Source organism: Copidosoma floridanum, unplaced genomic scaffold (assembly GCF_036245765.1).
Source record: "Copidosoma floridanum isolate Cflo_tuat_1 unplaced genomic scaffold, Cflo_Japanese_pri ptg000004l, whole genome shotgun sequence".
NCBI classification, from domain to species: Eukaryota; Metazoa; Arthropoda; class Insecta; order Hymenoptera; family Encyrtidae; genus Copidosoma; species Copidosoma floridanum.
Window position 1 is genome coordinate 33,219,368 of NW_028321881.1, and position 15,225 is coordinate 33,234,592.

A 15,225-nucleotide genomic window follows, 5' to 3' on the forward strand; every position below is an offset into this window, starting at 1 on the left:
GTTAGCAGTGCATATCGTTATTTGAAAAAGGAAAAGATAAATAATAAAAATCAAAATTGGGCTATTCGGAGAAATGCAAAAAACTGCAAATTCCTAGTCCATACAGAATGTTGCAGTTGGTTTGATTTTCGGTGTAGGTGTTAGTAGACTGTTAACTTTCTGTGAAGTTAGCAGTGCCTTATTTTTTTTTTTTTTTCAATAAACTGCAAAATTGGGATTTGAATTACAAATTAACTGCAAAAAACTGCTAATTCCATACCAATCAGAAAGTTTTTTTTTACCGCACTGTAAGGGTCATTTTTTTCATCAAAGTTTATTATAATTCTGCTATAATTTTCACAGTGGAGTAATGGTAACTTTTCCCCTTACTTGGCAGTAAAGAGGGGATTATGTGGAACGGAAGGGAAGCCAAAGCAAGCGTCTGTTGCTATTGTTGATTTATAAAACTGACATGCTTTTCATGAACCCTTCTCGTCACTGCCGAGTAAAGAGAAAAATTACCGTTACTTCACTGTGAAATTTGTAGTAGCATTAGGATAAACTTTGCTGAAGAAAATTATCCTGAAAGTGCGGTAAAAAAGTATAGTGTTTGTCGCACCGTCCCAACTTTACCCCTACTTTGACGGTAACAATTCAGATGATTCTTTGTCCGTCTAGTGACGTGCCAACTTACCAGATGTCATGATAGCACTGGTTGGACGATTAAAATGAAAAAATTCAAATAATTTGATAAGAACAAAACTATTGCAGATCGATCTGATATTACATGACTTGCTAGCAGAAGTTTGCTTGCAATATCTTTAGTCTTGGTTTTTAGTGTTAGAACTTGTCGAAGTTTATTTTATGAACGTTCCACTTAGTCGCAAAATTTTGAGCTTGAAGACAATTAAACCAAATTGAAAATAACTAACTTTTCAAATACAATTTTATATTCGGAAAGCTGTATTATGTTAAATATTTTTTATGATGAGACTCGTTATGAAAATCAATTAGAAGAAAAGTAAATACAATAAAGATCATAATTAAAAAACAAAAACAAAGTAACGTTCAAAAATAGAGTCTTCAAAAATAGCTACTGCGTACATACCATAAATTAACCTCATTACATCCTTCGAGTCGCAATATGTTTGATTTTAATCGTACTTTAACTGTGAATGGTAATTATGCTAATATTTTTTATGTACAACTTTCTAGAGATAAAGAATTTTGTCTGAAAGTTATTTAAGGATCCTAATTTTAAGCTTAGATTTTTAGCTTAATAACTAAGAGGTGTTGGAACTCTATACATTAATGAGAAATTATGAGCAAAAAAGCTTGGAAAAACCGTTGTTTTTAATTTTTTTGCACCAAATTGACAGTATGTCAGACTAACATCAACATTTTAAGAATTCTTGATCGGGCACATTCCTAATAACTTTAGTTATCGAACTTTTTAGCTATCTTGTTTTAACACTTATTAATGTTTTTGATACCATTATAAATATTTAACAATTTTTGAACAACTATTTTACAATAAAATGAGTTTCAGATTCGGATTTTGCAGGAAAAAGTATATCTCAAACGCTTACTCGTTTTCGTGCAACAAATTGTGATTTCAAAGTTTTTTGCACGTAAATTTAAAGTCAAAAATATGACCCTATCACCTGATCTACAAACTGCTAACACCACCTGTAGGTAAGCTACAGCGATTCTGGGCCACCACCCAGTTTTCCCCAGCTTAGTGGTGAGGATGAGGCTCATTTAAACTGTTGTACAATCGAGCAGTGGGTAATACAAGAAGAGTAAATTTCGATCACATGGTTGGTGGGGGAGTGGGTGCTATTGATTGTATGCTCGGGCTATGACGTCAGAGGTCCTCATGCTGTAACATCCAGATGCTATAGTAGCTGTGACGTTTTATCATACCGTTCTTCAAAGATGGCTCCTTTCTTTTTCAACTACAAATCGAGCTCTGACGTCAAGATTGTCCCAAATCCGTGGTGTAGACTACTCGAGCTGACAAGCCTGCTTCAACATAAAGCGAGAGCAAAAGGAAGATAATCAAGCATGAACGAGTATTTCTCATAAGCTGATGCTTTTTTCCTTTCATAACTTGAAATTTCTGGAATTTTTCTGCTCGACAGTGGGCTTTTCGAGTGACTTGAGAAAAAATGTATACTAAACCAGTACCCAAAGTGCTGAGCATATCCGTTTCCAGTGACTACCGTTGGTTGATTTATTTTAAATGCAGTGTCTTACCTATAAATAAAGCCAGCTATCGGATTCAGATGGAGATTGTTAGAATAGTATGCTAGTAGGTCTTACTACCAAAAAAATTTAATTTGAATACATTAATTTGTAGTAGCTTAAAAACTACAAAGAAATAGTTATGATCTTGACAAGTGCTGATTATTTGCTTTTTTTAAATCATTTAAAGTCCATCATGTTGCGAAAGTGCACACTTTTGGAATAGTATAATAATTTCTTTTTACTTGTGTTTGAGATGCCTTCAACACATTTTGTCTTCCTTGTTGGATATCTAGTTATTTGGTGAGCTCAGTTGTTACAGGATAACTGAAGCTGTACGCAAATTTTTAACAGTTTATAATAAGGCACTGATTTCTCTAGCATATAGCACTGTAAGATGTAGTTTAGTTTTTAATCCCACATTTTATTCCTTCTTTTTTTTGTTGCAATTATCTGCACAGTGGTCATTATTAGCAGTATTAGATGTATCAGTAGTTTCCCAGAGAGCAAAGCCATAACATATCTTTATTGTCCATTCTGCGAAGATTTTTTTAATCTTATTTTTTCCAGTAGAAAAGAATTGGTCACATCTCTTAAAAATTTACCGAAGAATATAAAAATAATAGTTTTGTTCCAATCAAAAGTCGGTTTCATTTTTTTAATTAATAATTTATGAACAAATGCTAACTTTTGTTGAGTTTTTTGCCTACATCTTCACTTCTATTGCTTTTCGAGGAATTTTGTGACCATCAGTTTTTTTGTTATCAAATATGCTACAAAACAAACACTTTTCAAAATCTATTATTAATTGTTCATAATATGCTAATAGCAAAAAAATACTATAAAAATTTTTAATACCGAAAAACTTTCGATCGACGTAGCAGGAAAATACCTGTTGATCTAATTTTTCGCTTTTTTCTGAAAGTCTACGGTTACAAAAAAAGTTTTTTCTAATGTATTGGACGTTGTAACAATCCAAACATACCTAGAACATATTGATAATAAGAGGATACTCATACAAATCCTGATTGCGGAAACTCAAAAATAAGCTTTTTTTGCAATGAAATCGAGCAAACGAATTTTTGTTTGCCTGTTGCAGTTATATAAGGTGCAAGCCACTTAATCTGAGTCAGTATAAGATTACCCTTGTAGAAAATTCGATTGACAGGTGTTTGCACAACAATGCTAACATCATCTCTCCATCTTGTTGAACACAGAAGGAAGCTAAAGCGGCCCTTAACCTTACAACCGTGTTATGCACGCGGTGGTGATCTAAGGATCCTGTGAATGTAGAATATAGAAAGCTAGCTTAATATTAAGCAAATAATCATGTTTAAAACTAAATAACGAATAGTGCAAGTTTAAACAACACATGTCAGTAACATTTATAATGTACGTTAGTGGTGTACTGTTGGTATAACACTGGTTTTACAAAAAAATTTTGTTGTTACATTTTTATTATTAATTGTTACTTATGATATTTATGTATTGGAAAAATTAACACTATCAACGTTATAGGTAATTGACAACTTCTGTCTATCAATAGATTTCAACAAACTATTAAATAATTACATATTATTCGCAAGACGTTCAGATAATTGATTTGGTAAATACAAGTGGTAATCAAGCTCAGTGATAGCCTCCATGCCGAATTTAATGTTAGTTTTTTGACTTTGTCACCACATGATTAAGCTCCTTTGGCAATTTCCTTGTTCTTCTTTGTTGGTAGGAATCCTTCGCAGTCCAATTTACCTAGTGCTGCTAAATCAGCAATCTTACACATAAAAAAGTTGTGTGAGTTTTTAAAATCGTAAGAAAAAAAATAAATTAGCAAGTACTCAACAAACCTTTATATTTAAGATTTGTTGTTTTGAACAGATCTTTGAATTTCCCTAGAAATTTTCCAATGAAAAACTTTTTCTTTCAAGAGCTTTTTGTTATTCTAAGCTGCTTGCATAGGATGATGCAGTTGATACCTTTAGCTGCTCTTGTAAAGTCTGGATGTGCTCTGCTGGATGGTGTTGCTTAGGATATAGGAATTATCCTACTACTTGGATAATCTTCCTCTCTACGTTTGCTACTAATCTGCTTTGCTTGCCTATATACTTCGCAGCTCTTTGTTTTTCAGTTACTTTGATTTTATAATATTTTCAAGATAGCGTATCTGTAGTCTTACTAATATATAAAGCAAAGTCGCTAAAACCGTTGTAATCGCTAACCGCGAAAACTACTGAACCGATTTTGCTGAAATTTTGCACACTGATTCATGATACTTCCTAGATGGTTTTAGTATAGTTTTTATCTCAAAAAATTTAATAACAATAGCAATAAATGAGCTCAAAGTTTTGCAAAAATACGCCAGCTTTTCACTTTAGTTCAGTAAAATCCGCTAGGTGGCGTCGACATAAAATCGAAGCTACCTGCAACATAATTAAATAAGTGTGGTTATAATAAGCCGGAGCATATCAATAGTGGAATAGTCGAGCTTCGGCAGCTCAACAAGCTGTGTAACGATTGTAAGTGATAGTCCTGCAGCTGGGTATCCCGGTTACGGACGACACTCTTCTCTAAAGGGGAAGGGACTTAAGTGTCCCTTAACCCTGAATCTCGGCGAGTGCGATCAAAAAAAAAAAAAAAAAAATTAATTCCAACTGATGCCGTCCATGCCACAATACCAGGAGACATATCTAGCCAGAGCACAATCTGCACCAACTCTTCAGAGTTGTGTGGCAGTCCCACCATCCCACCTGGTGTAGTTAGAGAATTTGTGGCTACAAATGTAAGCAAGGGAAAACAGCTCTGAGGGGCACGGGAAGCCACAACGGCTACCTTCTTGGTCGTCACGTCCCCAACGCGCTTACCCACATGTTCCCGTCTAAAGATGAGCAGTTGGTTATCCGGGGAACAACCCGAGACGAGATATTCTTTGGTCAGCGGCGTACCTCCCTCCATCAGAGTCTCCGTACATCGAGACTCCCAGGGTAAAAATCAAGCAACCCGTAGCCAGCTCTTCATCATCAGGAACAATAATAAAGAATAGCCTGGAAGTTTCACCACTGGCGCTTTTTAGGGCCATTATAAGTATTTACGTTCCCTACTTAACCATCAATTTCATCGGTTCTTTTTAGGGGCCACTTAAGTGTAAGCTACCTTGCCAACAAGTACATTTTTACTACCATTTCCGGAAGCGATTCGTCGACTAAAAGACTATATTAACTAAAGACGGGCACTATTGAACAAAGTCAGTCATTCACTGTCAGACGTCACAAGCGGAGTTGTTCTTCGCAAGGCTGGAAAACCCGGTGACCGACGACTCTATATTACCCTCTCGACTCTAAGCATTCAACCAGGAATCACTGATCCTCTCCAAGGTCTTCGCTGGGCAAACCTATAACAGCTATAAAAGAAAAAAAACTTGAGCCAACGGGACAGCCTCCACTGGGCAAGTATCACTAACCAATAACCCCTTCTAAGATCACCAAAACAACTGAATCTGCAAATAAAAAAGGTGCTTTAGACACCAACGTCTTCGACGTTATACCGGAAGAAGTTGGGAAAGATCCCAACAACTAGCTCCAAAGCTTCGGACTTTGTAATTTTTCTCCCGATCAGTCTGGGTCTTCAACAGCAAGTCAGAGAAGATCACCCTGAGGTATCCAGGCAGTCACAATTTCTGTTAACTGCAGTCAAGAAAGAGTTAAATTAAGAAGCTCACCGGTCTTTTTTAGGGCCATCGAACGTCGAACTTCCTTGCCAACAAATGTATTAAAATTAACAAAGTTGACTGAAAATTGCCTTTAGGGATCATAAAAGTCGTAAGCATGCCAATAGTTGCAAAAGGGTATATTGGAAAGAAAACTTCAAATGTATCTAATGAATACAATTTGAGGCGTCAAGAAACTGACGCAGATAATTTATCGAGATTAAAACAGCAGCGTCAAAATCGACAACTTAAGAGTCCATTACGTGAGAGATCAGCTTTTAATTGTACCCTCACAGCAATCTCTGAAATCTTTAAAGATCCTACTTCAGACTTTTAAATTAGTAGAAAATGTATTTCTGTTTTTGTGGCAATAAAAATGTAGGGTTTAAGGTCCAGGACTTTGTTGCTCTGGTAATAAAATTGTGAGATATGAGAAAAAAAATTTTTTTTTTAATATACATTTTTCGGGGGTTTAAAATCTTAACAGCTTTAAAAAATAGCCGTTTTCGTGAATTACACAGGAGAAACTGTAGATCAACGGCTTCTTATGGACACCGATTATTTTATGGCTTAAAGAACGCACGGTTCTTTTCAGCATAATTATTTTTTTGAATTTTTACACATTATTTGACCAAATAAAACTATATAGATTCCGAAAAAAATCTTTTTAATAAGAAGATTTTTGTTCTGAGATGTATCGGGAATATGTGTAAAATTTTCTAACTAAAAATGTTTCACATTACATGTCAACACACTACGGTGTTTTATTTAGTAAGTCTCGGGCGAAGCCGTGACGGGGGGCTGCTAGTATTTGATAAAACACATTTTTTTATCTTGGGGACTGAATTTAATTTTATTCTGCCTCTTAGTGTAGAGCTAATAACAATGTGATCTTATATGAATACGCTTTTGTTTAACGTTTAGAATTAAAATCTATGGTACTTTTTACGATATTACTCTAACCACCATATGCCTTCTTAAATATATTCTTATTTTTAACGAGAATACTTGACATCTTACTTTTCAGCCCAACAAATTTCAATGTCATATTTATATCACACTCATCTTTCATGAGCCTGACGTTATTTTTTTAACGGTATCATGAATTTATTTTTTTGATAATCTGATGTATCAAATTATTTAGTGTTCAGTTTTATTATTTTACAAAAATCATGGTCCGTTATCTCATACATCAAACTATCTTTTAGTTTTTGTTAACTTAACTTCTCAACTAAAGCCTGGAGTAGAATAATGGTGAGTGGATTTTAATTTAAAAATCTTAAAACCATTATTTTGACGTTTTTAAATAGTTCCGTTGACAGAAGTTCATCAGTTTTCAGGTGAGGATATGATTGCTGTCCGATAGTTTTAGTACAAAAAATTTTCTATACCATTTGACTATTGACTATGTGTTTAATTTTCACTCCCTATTATGTGCATCGTATAATTGACTGTAAAAATAATTTTTAGATAAAAACGTAATTTCTATATATTTTTTGAATGGTGCTACACAATCGTATGGGAATACACCCTTTTTGCATATTCGTATGCTTAAAAGAGTATGCATTGACTAAATTAAAAATCTTTTTTTTAAATATAAGTTTGTCGTTTAAACGTTATTCGTAAAGTTGATTTTTTTTTCTTAATTCCTTTGAAGGATTATTCTTACGTATTAAGAAAAGCAACTTACAAGTTCTTAATACATGGTGCACAATTTTTATTTATGTGATTTTGAAATTTTAAGAATTTGAATATTGTACCTTGACATATTTATTTTAGATTAATGTAGTTTGAGCACTCCACTGTCAATAATTGTAACCATTTATTATTTGTCGAATTACAAAGACAACGATCACAAATATGTATTTCATGTTCATGTTTTGTAAAAGATTTTTTTACTAGTATAAATAAGTTTTGAGTCCATACGCAGTGATACTTAATATCACTGTTTTGGCTTTCTTTTGAATGTTCTCTTTTATTTTCTTATCCCTGCTCCTCTTCACTGATTCCCTCAGCATTAAGGTAGTTGTTTCCCAATATATAGGTCAATCGTACATATAGATGTACAATACTAAGGTTGATATATCATCCCGTATTCAAAATATCAGAGAGAAATGTGAATGCCTTTGCGTACACTTATACGCACATAAACATATACATCTATCTACTTGTACTCATGTGACAATAGGACGTTGCCCCATACGTGATACTTACTTGGTTATCTTCGAAAATCAAACGAAGAGCACTTTTTTGATTACTATTACTTTAAAACTGTGTAGTAAAAAATTCTCAAAAAATGTATGTGTTTCTCTACTGTCTAAGGTAGTTTTTAGTAGTTTTATAATTATTTATAGATATGCAGTAAGTTATATTTTTTTAAATTATGGGGCTATGTTGTGTTTGCACCATTGCTCCAATGTTAAAAGAGTGATTTTTTGGCGAGGATATTTCAATAACGACCGGGTAAATCGGTCTCAAATTTTTTACTCATATTTCTTGACGCTTATGTTAGTTTTGCTGAAAATTTTGTACCTTTTTAGATACTTTTGATTTAGAAACAACTACCTTAAGAAGACTAAGGTAAAGTAGGTAGTACTAGAACAGCACATAAAGTGGCATCTGTACTGGAACGACGCTAACAAAATGTTGTTACAGACGTTATATAACTGTAAATTATGATAGAAGAAATATATTTACATTCCTTAAAATACTATCTGTAACAATGCACTAAAATAACAGCATTTAATAGTGAATAAAAATAGTAAAAAAATTTTACAATACCCCTTAGGTGATGCCGGTTAATTTACCTATTTTTTTCATTTTGAATCTCAATATCAATTTTGCATTTTGCGATAGAAAATAAGAAAAACCGTGATCAGTACAAAAATAATTATTAATTGTCATTAATATGGTAATAATAATTATTTCAATTATAATTGAAAGTAGGTATTGAATGACCAACAAAAAAAATTTTTTAACTAAAAATCACTCGTTCCAGTATGCATCCCAATTTTAAAATGAGTATTCAATACTGGAACGAAATGGCGTACCTCGTTCCAGTATTGCTACTCTTTTTTCATCTAGGATCAGAACGTAAACAAGTGTACAATTGACCGACTGTCTAAACTCTTGCTTTAATCGTAGTTAGTGTTTATGAAGCAAGATTCAATAAATATTAGTGATAACGGTATTTTTACTTAGTATTTTGATTAAGTGTTCATATAAGTGCGGATGGATAAATGTGAATGGGCAAAATAATACCCTCTTGCTTATAACGCAGTCTAACCTCAAAATTATTTACTCTGGACATGTAACGGTAGGTTATTTATCATTAACTTTAACAAGTAAATGATTAAGTACGTGCTTAATCCCTTTTTTAATAACAAAAATAATTGGATTTGACATACTTGTGCTTCAATAATTATCAACTAAAGTTTAAAAAGGGCTAAAAAATACGAATGAACATAAAACCATTAAGAAAAGTGGACTCATTCAACAAAACAAATAGAGTAAAAATAAATTGATTAAATCACAAGTGTAAAACATTGCCACACAACAAGAGAACAGCGCTGTAAAAGTTAATCTTTTAATTAGTGCCAGTGAGTATACACTGTACGCCGTTCATAGTTTCTTATTTATCATACATTTTTAAAAATTATTCATTTAAGGTGATAACGAAAAAGAACCAATTTTACCTAATTTTAAACTGGTATTTTCTTACCCTGTATTTCAAGCTCAAAAATAAGAAAAATAATACTTTATCACGAGAACTTCCACCAGCAGCCTTAGTTGATGATTTGCTAGTAGTTCTTTAGCAAAGAGAAATTAAAAAAAAAAGAAGAAAAAGTTTTACTGAAGAGAGAAAAAATTCAGAGAAATTTTTATAAGAGAAAAAAAACCAGATGCCAATAAAATTTATCAAGAAACAAAAAAGATATTGGTGTAAGACCAAAAAGATTATAATTTACAAATAAAAGAGTTAAAAAAGTCATTGAACAGTAAATCTATTAAAGAAAATAATGAAAATAAAGCAAGAAAAGCTATAAATTTAATTATATGATTATACAACGGTAAACTATTAGTCAATATATTTTTGTACTTTTGTGAGTCACCATTAGAAGTCATTACTTTTAAATAAATTAAATTGTGATTGTAATAACGTATACCATTACTAACGTTCCACTACTACTCTCGATATCGTTCCAGTATTCATGCCATACGAGAACACAAGTTCCAGTACTACAGCAAAACAGTTTTTTTTTTTAAATCAAATTATTTATCATTTAAAAGCTTCCTAGCTTTTTGTTTTGTTTTGTAATTAGTTCATCAAATACATAATTTCCAAAAAAAATTAAAATACATCAATGAAAGTGTTAATTTCGTGAAAAACAAAGGATTTACAACTTTCGTTGTAGAATGTGTTCCAGTACTACCTACTTTACCTTATTGTGCTCTTTGTTAATTTTTTATTTTTTTTATTTTTACCTGTGATACGATATAGTACTTCTTCTAATCGCCAAACGATGCCACTGTCCAGAGAAAAAAATTTTTTGTCTTGCTCGCTCTCTTCGTCAGCCAGGTTCCCTATGAAGGAGTCTTTATTAGTTTAGAGTATTATGTCAGGGTCAATAAAAATTGGGGAGAACTGAATCATTATTGTATGGGAGGGGGGTGGGGGACTTCACTAGGAGTTCGTTTAAACATCAGTTATACTTCCTTCATCTTGTTTGAGGATAATTCTTTGTAGATGTTTCATTTAATTATAAATTTTGTTTGTTAAGCATTGTATACATTTGAATAACCGTTGGTTTCTTATATAATATTCAGCCTAGTTTATTAATGTGGTAAAGTGAAACACAGCCTTCCCAGATCTATTAAATAAGAAAATCTAGGGATAATCTTGTTATAAGTATACATCTATATAATTTCTTACAAGTAGTAAATTAATATGTTTATTTTTTTTCCTGCTCTGAAATAAAGAGGTAAAGTTTTGTAATTATTTTTTTTCTCCAAAAAATAGTTCTAATCTGCAACAGTTATAATCTTCAACAGTTTCTGAATTTTTTTCAGTATCGAAAACTATGCTGCCAATACTATATTATTTTATGAAGCATTCTGCTTATCGAGAATTTTTCACACTTTTAAATAAAGATTTTTTCTGTATAAGGAATTTTACTATAGCTTAATTCTCACTCTTTGCTGTAACTGCCGTCCTTACGTTATAATATCTTTCCACAACTTAGACTCATTATTTTGACTGTCTCATTCTTCATCAAGTCCAGACCTTCGCACCTCTACCTTTGTTAAAATTCTGCTAAAAACGTTGATGAAAGATATTCAACATTTAACAAATTTTCATTCACTTTGATGACAATTTTATGGACTGCTTGTAAGTCAGAAATATTTTTAAACACTGTTTCATTATTATCAAAGAAATATCGTATCTTGGTAGTGTTATCACTATTTAACAAACGTTGGTATTCTATCAGTACTATTATGCAGAAAATTACTTAACTCTTTATGGGGCGTCGGTATTCGCGAAATTCTGTGAAATTTCTTTGTCATGCTTACAGCTTGCGTTAACGTATTCCAACGAATCACACGCTGCTTCAACTTTTCTTTTATACCGATCTACCTTCTAGGAAAGTGATAAGGATGATAACAATTCGTGGTTGTATATAAGAGGATCACGTATTGATAGACGGGTTAGAATGATTGTTACAGCGTTTAGTTCATGAATTATATGGTTGACGTTCAATAAGAAGCTTCCGATAAGTATCTAGCTAAAACTTTTTAAGCCGTTATTCAAAAAGATAATGTTATTTACGTAAATAATCTTCAAAATATTAAATGGATGTTCCAAGTGCTATTTAATAGGTATATTGCTCATGGTTTGATCAATACACTCTATTCAATATGTGTATAGTAGAATAATTTTTTGTATGTATATTCATGAAATCACACGATGCTGTGTGGGTAAGAAATTGTAACTACATTTATTGGCAAGGTGCTGCGTTAAAAATGAGTAACCAGCGTTGACCAGTTAAAATAGGAATACGCCATCTGCTTTAAGTAATGAAACAACATTCTAATATTTTTTTTTTTTTTTCTAGCAGCTAGCAACACTTGATGCATCAGCTCTTAAAAAAAATCCATTATACTGGTTTTTTAAACGACTAAATGAAAAGAGAAAAAATTATGGGTTACGGCTAATGCATGTGTATAGATAAGTAATCACAGTCCTATTTATAGGCAAGGTATTAATTACATCGAAGATAAGTAAGTCAACGTTGGTTAGTAAAAAGGGATACGCAATCCACTTTTGAGACTGAAATAGTGTACATTTTTTCACTAACAACTTGCTACGCCCGTTCTCGAGAAGTACAAAAATTACCCTGATATATTTTATACCTCAATAATAAGAAAAAAAAAATCATCGACAGATAAGTAACACTGGTTCATGTTTGATCATCTTTCTTTTGCTCTTACGATACGTGGGAGCAGGTTTGTTAGCCAGTAGCCTACACCGTAGATCTGGGGACATCCTGATGCCAGAGCTTGATAGCTTGATTTGCACTTCGAAAGACAGTGTTACGTCGGGAAACGTAGCTAGAGCGTTATTAATTTTAGGCCTAAGTTTGCGCTTAATAGTCTGGAAAATTGACTGGACTTGGAGTATATTGACTGCACATATATTTAATCAGAAGAGTGTGTCCCGGCTACGCTGCTTCTTTCACGTATACACTGTCTGGATTCCCGCTGGGTCTGTTGTCCAGCTAGGGTTAGGCTACCTCAGCAATGATGTATACGTGAAGACGCCGATTGCTTTAGAACAGTCATAGTAGGCAACGAGGTGGGCTCCTTTTCCTCTATGAATGTTATATATGTGCGTCCAAGCTTTCCACTGGATTTCCGTTGGTTGGGGTTAAGTAGCCTCGGAGTGTAGTCGCACATATGTTGGAAGGTGAACTTAGAGTGCAGGGTCCCGTTGCCCGTTACTCTAGTTTGCTAGTGCGAGTAATCTAACAAGTCGTAATTTAGAATTACAGAGTCGTGCCTAAATTTTGCGGGTGGAAAGGTTTTGGGAAAATAAAAATATAGAAAGAGAGAAGAGTTGAATATAACTTACTCTTTACTTAAATTTAGATCGTCAAAAGAATATGGCAGGGTAGTGGAACGCGTGCGGGTAAGTCTCAAGCTCGAGTATACGTCCTGACAGGTTCAGGTCGCTCTTTCAATGCTCGCTGACGACGGTCGCTGGGTATAACGTATCGGGGTTGTCCTCCGATACAATCATCCAGGCGAGAGAGTTTTCTCCGGATTTGTCCTCCAGACGAGAGCTCTCATTTTTTCCCAAATACTTGGCCTTTCATACGGTTCCAACATCTTGCAATGCAGTCTGGCAGGGGGGTCGCTAATGACTAGTTCTCCAATCACGACTTCTTTGAGTTCCTCTGCTTCACTTGCTTTCTTAGGAAGCAAAGTGTCTTTCTTTTCTTATGTTATCGCGTTCAGCTTTCCCATACAAAAGTTCTCTAGTGAATACAATTTTTATTCAGCAGGTTGTAAATCTTAAGGTTAAATGATTTGCATAACCGATTTAGGCTAATCAAGCTGCTGAAAAAGGAAGGAATAATAATAAAAATGTGACTGCATGAGCTTGATTAGCTCAAACCAGATGATTTTACAATTCCTTATAAATTCGTATCGCGTTATATATACATACATATTTATTCGTTTCCATTTGTTGATGTCGCAGTTTTAAGAGGATGGTTAATTTTGCAACTTAAAGTGCAAATTGCATAGGCCCTCGATAGTGTTGAAATCGTGGGAAATATTTCTTATTAATTATTCAGTGCTCGACCATTGTCAGGTTTTAGTTATGTTATCAGAGTGCACAATGGCTTATCTTTTGTGCTTGTACATAATTTGCGGAGCTGCGTAGTTAACATTTATTTTTAAATGATCTTGAAATTTTTGGTCGTTGCACTGAGCAGTTAACTAGAATTCAAATATGCGTCCTTGACGTTACAACAGGAAGCCATGTTTAGAACACTGTATCATCTTACGTCACAGATAGCAGCATCCGGGCGTTCAAGAATAAAGCTCCCTGACGTCACAGCCTGATCGTGCAATCGCACAAACTTAACTGGCCCTCTCTCCTACTAGGTACTACCTATTGCTCACCTACTATCCCCCTCGTGGATAAAAAAAAAGACTGCATAAATCCATACATAGGAAATACCAAAAGAATATATGCTTTATGTGGCTTTATTTTTGTCTGTAGGTTTTCGAAGCGGTGAAGTGACACCAAGTAGCTTCTCCCGGCCCCAAAGTGCAATGAGCCAACAGAGTGGAATAAATAGTATATCCAACGTCGTCAGCGGTATCGGAAGTGCCATTGGTGTGAGTCTACGGCCCCGCTCGATAGGTGCACCAAGGCGCCGAAGGCCTGCCTCTATTGCTGGCACAGGTGTCTCCTCTTCCCCTACCACTACGAGCAACAACATTAGTGGTGAACGAAACAGTAAGCATGTCTTTATTTCTCTATCTCTGTATACAAAGTATTACCTCTATCTGTACCCGTGTACGCAGTCGCACCTTCCCTATTCTGTCTATCATATGAATATTGTTATAATTTTAGAGTACGGATTAAAACCAAATTGAGGGTACGTTTTTTTAATGTATTGAAAACACTAAAGGTCTGACAAAATAAGACTGATGTCCCGGTCTTTCAAAGCCATCACATTATATTTTCATAAAAATTATGAAAAAGTTTTTTTTTTATAACTCAATATTCTAATTTAATACTTAGAGCGTTTGAAATATAGTTTCTATGAGATTATATAGTTCTATTTTAGAATAAATATTTTTACAGTATATTACGATCTTAGGCTAGAAAAGTAAAGAAAGTCTCAGATTGCTCGTGTACTCACTCTGAGGCAAAGTTTAGGATGACAAACGGACGATTTAAGCCTTCTTTACTTCCAGCTTAGGGTTGTAAACGACTTTTCATGCTGCAGTGACAGGGAAGTAAGTTTGCGCTATGAACGAAAATGTTCACCTGCCAGGCTGCTGTCAGAAAAAATAAATTGCATTTGTATCCAACAACTACTATTAAGAATTTTTGAGACATAGATTTTTACTGTTTCGGCGACAGAGTCAGCCTTATCATCTCAGTATCAGTTCCCGCTGTTTATTACTACTAGATGGCACAAAAATATTATACCATGCTCAGTAGAAAGAAGTTTAGTGACGAGATATTTTAAAAAAAGGAAGCTACAAATATACCTAAA

At 33.8% G+C, this 15,225-nt stretch overlaps 1 protein-coding gene across 2 annotated transcripts in view; it reads left to right on the forward strand.

Moving 5' to 3' along the window:
* LOC106640139 (uncharacterized) overlaps positions 1-15,225 on the forward strand; it is a 520,358-nt gene that overhangs the window by 274,203 nt on the left and 230,930 nt on the right. For both annotated transcript variants that reach the window (XM_089595683.1, XM_089595692.1), the window contains exon 5: positions 14,217-14,456. In XM_089595683.1, the coding sequence (XP_089451809.1) occupies positions 14,217-14,456 (240 nt within the window). The remainder of the gene's footprint in view (positions 1-14,216; positions 14,457-15,225) is intronic.